Raw genomic sequence first — 12,607 nt, 5'->3', positions numbered from 1 at the left:
AACTGGTGCTACCAACTTTCTCAGTTGGTCGCACCTTTACCGTGCCATGGGATTAATCAATGCTCTGCATGCCATGCTTTCTGGGTTGCAGCATCAATACCTCTAATATATTAATTATCATTGCCAAATTTCAGGATTGTCATGGATTTTGTACAGTAATTTTAAGCATTTTACATTTGAATTATATACAATCTATTTACATTTGAATCATAATCGACTGTATCTATCTATGTATTATCGTCTTTCTATCAGCATCATCTTTCTATCTTTTAAAAATCATTAAACATTCAAATGTATGCATTACATTTTAAAAGATTAGAGTAATATAAACTAATACAGATTTTTCATTATCAAAGTTTATAGTTGTAACAAAAATCAGAAATATCACACTCCTTACCTTCTGCATTTTATAATAATTTCCTTTTCCTGAGTCGGGCGATTACTCTCATCTAACCGCTGAAAAGACGTAGGAAGGGGCACGCTGTGAGACATTTTCATTTTTATATGCCTTAATTCGTGAATTCGCAACTGGTGCGTTCCACCATCAGTGTGCAATGTGCGTGACGTCTACGTTCGTCAATAAATAAACTGCACGTGTCTTGTGGAAGAACACTGTAGGCGGAGCTACTTCTCTCCATTAATCATGTCTATGGCGAGTCATGCAGGCACTGCGCACAGGAGAGTCAGGAGAGTCATGAACGTGCGTCACAGAACAGAACAAGGCGACTATGAGCTTATAAAACGTAAACTTTGATGTTATTTTTTTTTTAAATGAGCGATCGTTTAATAAGCTTGATAAGATCGGCATGATAAGAAAAATGAACGAATCTTTTCCCGAGTCAACTTGTTCATTTTGTTCGCTGAATGAACCGAATAACACGAAAAAGGTCACGAACGTGCATCACAGAACAGAGCAAGGCGAGCATTTGAGCTTATAAAACTTAAACTTTGTTATTTATTTTTGAAATGACCAATCGTTTCACTCTTCATCGTCTGAAATTGTTTAAAGCCCTTTGAACAGTTTGCAGTTTGCACTGAAACTGTCTTTTGGACCTTAAACCGTTTGGTTCAAGAATGACATGGATATCTTGGATGACATGGGGGTGAGTAAATTATCCACAAAAGGTTTGTTTTTGTTTTTTAAGTGAACTACTCCTTTAATATTGCATTCAATTTGGCCCTGTAAATAAAAGGGTATTATTTATTGACAAAGTGTGTTTAGTTTTCTTAAGTACCGTTTCAAGAACAGTTTAAGCACAGGAACCATTTAAAAAATACAGAGTCCTATACCCAACCCTATACTTGAGTGAGTAGTTACAACTTTATTATTCATTTTAAAAGTTTGTTTGTGGTGGGATCTTCAATTAGCATGCACAGCCCACATTGTGCTGTGTTTTAGCTGTGAGACAGTTTGCCTAGTAAAACCTTTTCTGATAAAGTGCTTCTTCGACTGCTGCATAACATACTGTTTTTTTACTGTAGCATCTTTCGCCATGAGCAATGCATTTTTAACACAGCATTTCGCTATGAAAGGTCTTGTGACCCAGTATTCTGTTGTGCTCCATCAACCTGAACATCTTATGTAATATATCACATCTGATCTGGTCTATGGGGGTTCGGTTTGCGATTTAATTTCCTATTTTATGGGTTTTCTTTAACATGACAGAATGACTCCCAGCACAGATTGCTTTATGTTACTCAAAACTGCTTCACTGCTTATTTAAGAAATAATAACGAAGCATTTTGCCAAAATAAATCATGAAGCATGATCATGATTTGAGCTTAGGCTTCACCTGATCATGAAGAATTACAGCCTCTTAATGAGTTTTTTTCTTGGTTAAAACAACCAGATATCTAACAAAATATGCTCTATAAAATAATATCAAAGCCAAGCAGATATAAAAAAAAATACTCTACAAAATATTAAAATTAATTGAATTTCTGAAATGTTTTTTTTTTTCTTGATTAAATATCTGAGATCTTAAAAACAGGAATGGCCTTGAAACTGTTTAAAAAATGAATGGCTGAAAATATTCCCTGGCTGAAACTGCACACTCATTTTTGGACAGAACTGCTGTGTACCTGAAAATCATTTCTATTTTGTCATTCCTCATGTTGAATGCAAAATGTGAACTGCACACATGGCAATTCTCATGGGAGAGTTGAATAATAAACTTCCTGCTTTTGTAGGATGCCATTTTATTTTTAAAGAGCACCTATCATGGATTTTTGAAAATGACTGTTCATGTAGTGTGGACTATAGCTCTAAGGGAATGAAAACATCCTGCAAAGATTTATATCTAAAAGTGCACCGTATATAAAGTTATTGTCTTTCAACAGTGAGAGTCGACTCTGAGTCTATGAAATGAATTGTTTTTGAAACGAGTCATTAGCTGTTACGTCGTGACGTAGAGAGGTCATTGGCCGCTCCCAACAACTGCGCGCGCAGACTTGAAGTGACGTCTAGAACACATTCAAATACTTCAGCTGAATCGCATCATGTCGAGAAGACGCTGCGTTCTACATTGCAAAGACAGTTCAGCCACTTGTTTCCATTGTCCAGGGACGAGCATGTGACGAATCAGTGGTCAGAGTTCATATTTGCAATGCCCGAACCTTGTGTTGTCATCATTTTAATTACGAATCATTCAAAATTCAAAAACCTAAATGAATTCAAACGTGGATTCGCAAGCCGGTTGTTCCCGAAGGAGGGCTCAGTATCCAGTGTTTATGGATCAGGTTCATCCTCCTACGAATCACAATCTGTAAGTATTATTAATAATGTTTGCTGTTATGTTTCTCTAGCATGCACAATATAGTTATATTGTGTTGTGTGTGTTTTGTACACTACGCGCAGCTTCTAAGTGGGGTAAAGTTAGTTTTGTTTTTGATATTCCCCAGACATTCATTGAAAAATGGCAATTATCTCCTAAACGACTTAGCCAAATATGACTTCGCTCTATATAATAAGCACTGTCCCTCAAAAGCCCCCGCAATGTGAGTTTCGCTGGGAAAGCTCGCTCTTGACGGAGACGCAAGTAAGGGACCGTGTGGACAGTGCACTTTTTCTGACACATTTGTTCAAACACTATATACAATTTTTTAACACTTGACAAGCTAGAATCCTGGTTATGGGCATTCCGTTGCCGACAGTCTCTGCCTACGGTTTACCAATAACAACTGACTGGGTCATTTGACCAATCGCCGCAGATTCGCGTCACTCAAAGGTGGTGTTTGGGAAAATGAATCGTCGAACGAAAATTTGAGAGTCATTGAGCAAATCAGTTAAAAATAAATGCTTATTATAAGACAAATAAAGTGTTTTTTATCCTTGCATGCACGTTAAACTGTTTTTGGGAACTCCTAAAACAAAAATAGGAACATTTCAAATGGTATGATAGGGGCTCTTTAACTCATTGGCGTTGAGTTAGACAACTGTTAAGAGGAAGGTACATCAATTCTCATTTATCGCAGCTATGGGAAATAAATTCCTTGGGAAAAAAACCCTTAAAATGGAAAATCTATTCAGTTAGCTGGTCTAAAGGAATACTGAATTCAGAGTTCAATTTAAGTTCAGCATCAACAGCGTTATCTTCCATCACCACAGGAAATACACCATACACCACAGTTTACTTTTAGTGAGGCACTTACAATGAACAAATAGGAAACAGGCCAATAAACAAAATACAAAGTATAGCTGTGTAATATTAGACTTAACCTTTTGTGTGTGGTGTGATACTGATATAGTATTTGAACTTTGTTGTCATGGCAACTTTCTCACAATAAGCACAAGGATACCAGAAAGGGACTCTGACCCTGTTTGCACCTGGAATCAATGTCTGTCTGATCCGATCGCAAGTGGTCAAACAGGGTCCATTTGTTTCGTAACACCGAGATAGTAAGAAGCGCATGTGACCGCATCACATTTGCAGTGAGGGACAGCCTACTCGTCTGTCAATCATTCACTATGCTGAAGAGAGGTTTGAAACTTTTCCCGGCTGTAACTGCCTGATCAAAACATGCATTTATTTCACTACACTTCTTGAGTTTGTCTGACATCAACATGCGGTGACACAAAAGTACTTGAAACACTAATACTACCATCACAGTGTGATGTATGAAGGTGATGATGAAACCTGAAACCCCTCCACCCTCCACCTGAAATCTGATCCGACCGGTCACAAGAGATTTGAGGCTTGAGACTACCAGGTGTAAACAGCATTCTGTCTCGTCTGATCAGACCACTAGAGACTGAGGTGTAAATCAGTTTTACACAGCAAATTCCACCCACAGGAATTTTGTCAGTTACACAAAACTAGATGTTCATCCACCTGGAAAACTATTCTCGCCTCAAAACAAATGACAATTTAGCAAACTATAGGATTTGTTAAAACTATTTAAAGCTGCAGTCTGTAATTTGGCACAGAACTGCATGCCTCTTGCAGAAGAAGATTGTAGCCGGAACTACTTCTCTCTGTTTATAAGGCCTTTTCATAGTTCGTAGAACTATTGGTGGAAGTACCCGGATTTTGGCGTGTTTGGAACCGCAGGAACTAGTACCGATTTTAGTTCTAGGAACTTCATTTGGAGGAACTGATTTAGCTCATACTTCAGAGTAGGGTCTGAACCAGCACTATAGGAACTATCCATGACGTTAGTGTTTGCTGATTTGCCGAATGCACACGAAACATCAGCACCTGCCATTTAAAAAAAAAAAAGCTGTGGTGTAAGCACACAGATTATAGCCTTTATATTTACTCCAGAAACTCTACGAACATGGAAATCAGTGATAGATGGGCCTCTTAAAGGGTTAGTTCACCCAAAAATGAAAATTCTGTCAGTATTTACTCACCCTCATGTTGTTCCAATCCCGTAAGACCCAAGTTTATCTTCGGAACACAAATTAAGATATTTTTGATGAAATCTGAGAGCTGGATCACTCCTGCATACTAGTCCATACTAGTGTTGTCAAAAAACTCGGTACTTCGGTACCAAGTCGGTACTAAAAAAAAAAAATGTTACGGTACCAGCTTTTCTAGGTACCGAGTACCAGGTTAATCCAGTTCTGTTCTAGACACGATGTCTGAAACGTGCACAGTTGCGTCCTCTTTATAACGCTGATATGGCTCTCTCTCTCTGAATCCACTTGTTGAAACGAAAGGTCACGTTGCCATAAGAGGCCGATTACATGCAAATTCGCAATTTCAAATATAGGCGCGATTCAAGCGCGCTCATAATAAAAACTCGTTGGCGTTGCATAGCAACGACAGACGCCACGTGAGAGCAAGCGCTTTGGAAAGACTAAGCACGCGCAAAAATATAATTGAAAAACACACGCGACATGTAAACGGCCTCTAAAGTGCTTTCAGGGTAGTTTTACAAGTACATGAGCACAGTAGTATCCACCCGACACCAGAGTACTACTGGTATTAGTATTGTCATTTAATGTCAGTGCCAGTTCTAGGCGTATCCTTGCCTTTATTACTCAGCAGGTTTAAAAAGCCTTTTTTAAATTAAATATGAATGCAGTTTTAGATTAAATAAAAGGACAGTCAAGTCAAATAAAACATGTTTTATGGTAATGCTACAAAGATACCATTCATCAACATTACTTAGTTATCAACACATTGAGTGAACAATATATTTTTACAACATTAATTAATGTTTGAAAATGTTATTTATTACAAACACCTGATTGTTCATGTTTGTTCACTTAATTCATTGTGCATTAAATAAATAATGGATTAAAACTTTACAAACAACTTTAAAAATGTGTTAGTGTATACTATTGTTTATTTTAGGTCATTTTATCTAATCTTTTTCTAAAGTGTTTATAATACAAATGTACAGTTTCCATACTTGTAACCGTGATAAACACTTAAATATATGTAAATTTAAACTAAGCTTTGGTACCGAAATTGGTACCAAGAACCGTGAATTTTAACTTGTATTGGTACCGAATACTGAAATTTTGGTACCGTGACAACACTAGTCCATACATAGGCTTCTTGAGGAATTGAAATGTGCCGGCCTCAAAAAGTTATTAAAGACATTGTTAAAATTAGGGATGCACCGATATGAAAATTTTGGCCGATACCAATAACCGATAATTCTTTATATTTGAAAGCCGATAACCGATATATCGGCCGATAAACTTAAATCCAAATTTTTATCTAATTTTGAGAGCCTGATTACAAAAACAAGTCTCACAATTAATGCTGCGTTCATGTGCTATGGTAATTATGGTAAATACCAAAAGCCGACGTGGAAAATGTACATGAACACCCCCTCATGTGGTATTTTCCACTGGGGAACTCGTAGAATATTTTGATGGACAAGTTGCCGAGATGAGATAACCTTTGAACTTTTCAAAATGGCGGAGAGCACCGTAAGAGTCGTGAATGGTAAAAATATATACTATTCATGATCTAGAAAATATATAATATAGCATATTATTTACCTTTTGAGTTTTGATAAATCATTTTCTTGCTGTTGCAGATGACTTAAACAATCTAAAATAGTTTTAGCTAAATAACAGGTCTGGATCTCCATCTTTTCAGGAAAACATTCCTCAGGGAACCACCCTGATGGCTAGTTCCTAGAACTAAATTCCTAGAACTATCCGTTGCAAAACCTCTCACATGGGTACTGGGCTACTCCACAGTGCACTTATTTATTTATTTATTTATTTAAATGCATATTAATGAACATCTTAGCTTTTCAGCAATGTAAATATGCCAGAATTAGCCCCAGGGCTACTTTCCATCTGCAGTCCCCCGTCAGGTCATCACAATAACAGATAACAAGGCTAACATTTAAATTTCAGTAAGATGCTACACAGTTTAAAGTACACCTTAATATTCAAATAACATTTTACAAGAGACACCACTGTTTTCAGACAGATTCCATATACAGTACAATAAAGTGCTATTCTATGTACTTCAAGTACATTGCAATTATGCTAAAATACTAAAATTACAATAAAGTGCTGGATCTGGTTTGGTATACATACAAATACTTAAACAATACTACAATCCATATTCCATGATTTGCAAAAAAAAAGGTGTTACCGTATAGGTGTTACCGTAGTGATTCAGGATAAGAGAAAAATATGGTTTGGAAAACGAACTCATGGTGTAGCCTATTTGCTAATTATATATACTTTGAACACAAAAAAAGTTACAGACTGCAGCTTTATTTACACTAACTTTCAGTGCTTTAACAAAAATTCAAGCTTCAAATTTTTGCTTGAATCTGAAATACTGTTCTGCTTTATTTGCATGACTCTAACAGGAACTGAATACACTAATAATAATCAAAACGTTACAGTATATGAAAGCACACATCAATCTCAAATCCTCAGTACTACCACTATGTCTCGGCGATTCAGCCAAAAATAGTTGCACTATATGTCATTCATTATAAATATTTATCACAATATTAATTTCATTAATGAAGAAAAGAAATGCATTCTGTATGTTTATTACACCTAATAAATGTAAAAATAACTTGTTTGTTTACAGATAAACTCCACAGAACAAGCTACTTTTTAATTAAGGAAGCCATGAATTTGTTCAATTTTACCGCAAATTATGTGTTTTATGTTTTTTATTTCTTCTGGGTTCTATGTTCATCATCAAATTTCTACCTAATGAAAATAATTGATAAAACTATTTAATCACATTGCATTTAATAATGTAATCAAATGAACAACATTGCATTTTTTGTCACATAAGGTGCTACACAACAGAACTTGTAGACTATATAAATTAAAACATTAATGAAAATATTTTAATATATAAAATATTTTTTTTTCATAAATAATAATAATACTTTGGGAAGTATGTTTTACTATGCAATAAAATAATATTTCTGTCATAATTTCTTCAAGTTAAACCAAACTTTTATTTTGGCGGGTTACAGCTATGACCTTTGAGTTTGTTTTGTATTTGACAAGTTTTTTTTTTCCAAATGAAATGGTGAAATGCTCGTAAAGTGACTGTCAGAGCAGCTCAAGAAATCTAGTTTTTGTGTTCATGACCTCATATAGTGAGACGGCAGATGCTGAAACTCCATGAGCATCACGCATGCTTGAGTATATAGACAAAACCACACTGCTCATTCACACAAAGACAGATAGAACATGCGACACGCACTTAGATATAGGCTAAATATTAAAAATGGAATTATTTTTTTCTGATAGGTATCATTATCCGTTAATTGGCCAGCTCTAAGTATCACTCAATGCATTCAATAGTGGTGAGAATTGGGTGAAAATGCAGCAAAAAGTGCATATTATTGCCTATACGGCAGGCAAACGTGTTTTTAATAGTTGACTAGTTTATGCACAGTAAATACTCGACTATTCAGATCCTCATCACATGCACATCCCTGAATTTAACCCACACTAGCCAATCGAATTTCAGCCAATAACCACAAATATTTGTAATATTCATCACATACAACCATCAGGCCAAAGCACCTGAGATAAACATGTCTGTTTGCTTGATAAATGGTGATTCTCATTGACTACAAACACAAGACAATGGTCAACAAACTTTGACTCACCAGGGTCATTATGTGAATGGGGCACAACAAAGACTTGCAATGGCTCACTGTCCCATTCGTCAGCCTGATAAGAGATATCAAAGCCTTGCTTCCATACTCCACCATCAGGGTTATCAAAGCTGAGCAAATCATAAACATCCAGCATCTGAAATAAAGCAGGAAAGAACATCATTTTACTGGACTGAAACAGGCATGCACTCAATTGTTGACTGACTTCATAATATTCATTGGATGCAATCTTATTTTAATTTTACACAATTTCATTCCTTAAAATGTGCTTAAAAGTCTAATGGTGGCCATAGTTTATTTCAGCTCACTATTCTCTGAAACACAACTAAAAAAGATTTTCTTTTAAGCAATTCCTGCACGTAAACTTAAAGACTTGGACAGGAATTCAGTTAAAAATAATTGGCAAGCACCACACAACCCTGGTGTTTGGTAATTCAAAAAAACAGGAAATTCAGCAGAGATTTTTTTCCTTAGAGAGAGGAAGAAAAACAATATTTTCTGTTGCACCTGTAAATGCTTATATTACATCACATCCCCGTGTTAAAAAATAAAACACAAAAAAACAATGCAATTGGGAAACAAGGACAAACTTAGATGCAAAAGTATGCAAAGATTTGTCTGGTAGTAGAGTAACAATTTTCAACCTTCAAAAGAACAGCCAGTGGGGTCTCTGGAAAACAAGTCTCTCTGACATTGATCTATTCATGTTTACCGAACCATCGTTTATGAAAAAAATATACATTAAGTAGGCCTATTTTGTGCATAAAAAACATTTCAAGGTAGTATTACAACACATGTGACAACTTGAGAACACCCTTAAAGGTCCCCTGACATGAAATTTTCATTTTCTGAGGTTTTTTAACATTAATATGAGTTCCCCCACTGTATTTGGTCCCCTCGTGTCTAGAATTTTCAATAAGTGTAAACCGAGCTTTGGCTATTTTTCTCTTCTCTGCATCCGTCTGCATCTCAGACGCGCTGATCTAGAATCTCCCCCTAAATACGTCATATAGTGGAAAAGTTGTCCCGCCCAGAGACATACGAACACGCGCAGGCGCAGGTTTTTTTTTCCTAGCTTTGAGATTTGATTTTTTCTTTGAGAAATATCATGGTTTGCAAACGAGCGAAGCATGGCAGTTGCTCAGTGTTCGGATGTACAAATGAACACAAAAGTATTTTTTAGTTCCTTCATCCACGCCTCTGAAGGAACAATGGGTTAATTTTATTTTCTCTGGAAATGCGCCGACTCAACTCCCAAAGTTTTGTATGGCTAGGAGACAGGTAAATTAATCTTTCTCTCAAAATCGTTCGATACTGTTTATGCATCAGTAAGTCAAGCCAGACTATTGTCAACTTCACATCGTTTCTTTGAGTAGGATGAAAATAATCTTATTTAAAGAAAGTGTTTAGCAGGATTTATTGATATTCGGTTTGTTTAACGTTACGTTATCTGCAGCCGGCAGCGTCGGTTTTCCTTTTTGAATGGAAAAAAAAGGAACTTCTCACGATTTAGTAATCTCGATATCTGTAATAGTAAAAACGTATAATAGCTGTAGTAAAACGTATTCAAGAGAGTTTCACATGTAATATGTAGCTATTTCATATGCAAGCATGTCAGCCAATCACAGCAGTGGGCAGTTATATTGAATTCCACAGCAGGCACGCCCCTTCAAACTGACCGTTCTAAGCAGAGGCTAAAATCAGGCTAGGAAAAATGACTTTTATTTCTAAATTATGACTATTTTTGATCTAAAAAACATACTAACATCATACGGGCAACCCAGGAAACATTATAGAATAATAAAAAAAAAACCATGTCAGGGGACCTTTAAACTTTCAGTCAAAGAAGTTAACCAGTATGCTATGCTTAGTGCGGTTTTAGTGTGTACATTACAGTATTGTGCTGTGCGATACATTTCTATTTCCATTTTGGCTTCCAAATAGTATGAAAACAAGATAATCGTGGTAATACGAGTATTGTGCCAGTGCCAAATTTAGTGGTGCGCTTTTGTTCCTCCCTGAGCCAAACATCCAAATCAGCTGAATAAGTGAGTGCTGTAAAATGCAGTCTACTGCGGCTAAACTATGGGACGTGCCTGATATTAAACAGTGTTATTAAAAGCTCATTAAGCAGCGAAAGAGATACTGTTTCCCAGGCGGCTTTATGTTTATCCCAGACAGAGGAGAACGCACATAAACAATATTTTCTATACCGTGTGCTTACACACTTACACAGTTATATATGTGTGATCATATCGCCTAGTAAGCCTACACTTGTCAGAATGCCAATTACGAGATTACGAGAATAAGTATAAGAAATAAGAAGTATTCTCGTAATTAAAACAAGTCTTAAGTAAAATGTAAACAGTTGGGAAAGAAAACCGTTTCGGATCCTAAATAAATGATCTGGCATTAAACGAGGTACAAAAAAAATTTACATTTGGTTAGTGTTTACTTCCGTTTTATTTAATATTTTAACAATTTGTTTTATAAAAAATACAAGAAGTTGCCATTTAAAAATAGATGGCCGATTTAAATAGCCAATCGATCCTTTAGAAATTGTAGTGATATCGAAAATTAATCATATCATGAAATGAGACTTTGATCGTATCACCTATTAATAATCGTGATTTCATTATTGACCAAAATTATTGTGATTACGATTTTTGTCATAATTGAGCAACCTATGTCTTACAAAAAGATGATGATATTGAGGTTTTAGTTTAGAGGAAGAATTAATATCAAAATGTAGTTTTATTACAGATGATCCATGCAAATGTGATTTACGGACGGTTATAAAAAGCTAGTTTATTTCCAGCTATAAATATAATAAATTATTGCAATTTGTAACATCTTTTTTTTTTAAGAAAACTTTTATAAATTTATGAATATGTATACTAGTTACATTATGATAACATTTTTTTTCATGTTTTTGAAAGAAGTCACTTATGCTCATCAAGGCTGCATTTATGTGATTACAAATACAGTAAAAACAGTAAGATTGTGACATTTTATTAAAATTTTGAATAATTGTTTTCTTATATTTTAATATATATATATATATATATATAATATTGTTTAAATATATTTTAAAATGTAATTTATACCTGTGATAGTGTTGCATAATCCTTCTGAAATTATTGTAATATGCTATTTTGCTGCTCAAGAAACATTTATTCTTATTGTTGATAAGAATATATAATTTAATTTATTCTTACAAATAGCATAAATGCAGGTTTTTATTAGGTTATTCATGTTGAAAACAGCTGTGTTCGCTTGATGTGCAAGAACCAATGAGGTTCATTCCCATGTGTTGCACAGCAAGTTTGAGCTTACGCAAGAGGTTTGTTAACGTGTCAAGCACGTTCGGTTGAGCTTCTGTTTATGTTTGCTGATCAATGTTTATATGTGATAAAAGCCTAAATTCAGGCCACGTTTACGCAAAGCCGGGTATTTAGCGAAACGAATATTTTTCCCCTCTCCGTTTTCAAAAATAACATCGTTCACACACCCACATAAATACGCCATCGAGCGGCATCATAACTATGCCAAACCAATTGGTGGCAGTCAAGGGAGAAGGATAAAGCCATTCAAGCCAATCAAAATCCTCAGAATCGACAAGAGAGAACCTAAAACGCCGTTTCTCCCTGGTTTCTCCCAGTTCACGCGACAACAAATAACCGGTGTTTTCAGAAATATCCACTTTGGCCGGAGTTTTTAGAAATAATCGTTTTCTGTGATAAAAACGGGGTTTTCGTGTAAACGAGAGGCCAATCCACAGGAAAATATCTGCATTTTCCCTTTGTGTAAACGGGGCCTCAATCTGTTCATCATATAAAGCGATCGTGTCTCTTCAGAAAATTTGGACTAAATCCCTCAAGTCATTTGGATCAGTTTTACAATTTCTTTATGAACTTATTGAAGCATCAAATGGACAGAAAGCTCTCAGATTTCATCAAAAAGATGAAATTCATTTGTGTTTCAAAAATGAACGAAAGTCTTATGGGTTTGGAACAACATGAGGATGAGT

At 35.4% G+C, this 12,607-nt stretch overlaps 1 protein-coding gene across 1 annotated transcript in view; it reads right to left on the bottom strand.

The window, feature by feature from the left end:
• man2a1 (mannosidase, alpha, class 2A, member 1) overlaps positions 1 to 12,607 on the bottom strand; it is an 86,889-nt gene that overhangs the window by 71,743 nt on the left and 2,539 nt on the right. Inside the window, exon 3 of the mRNA XM_039662036.2 lies at positions 8,569 to 8,713. Coding sequence (XP_039517970.2) covers positions 8,569 to 8,713 — 145 coding nt within the window. The remainder of the gene's footprint in view (positions 1 to 8,568; positions 8,714 to 12,607) is intronic.

Source organism: Pimephales promelas, chromosome 4, assembly GCF_988280905.1.
Source record: "Pimephales promelas chromosome 4, fPimPro1.hap1.1, whole genome shotgun sequence".
Lineage (NCBI taxonomy): Eukaryota > Metazoa > Chordata > Actinopteri > Cypriniformes > Leuciscidae > Pimephales > Pimephales promelas.
This window is presented reverse-complemented; position numbering and strand designations above follow the sequence as displayed.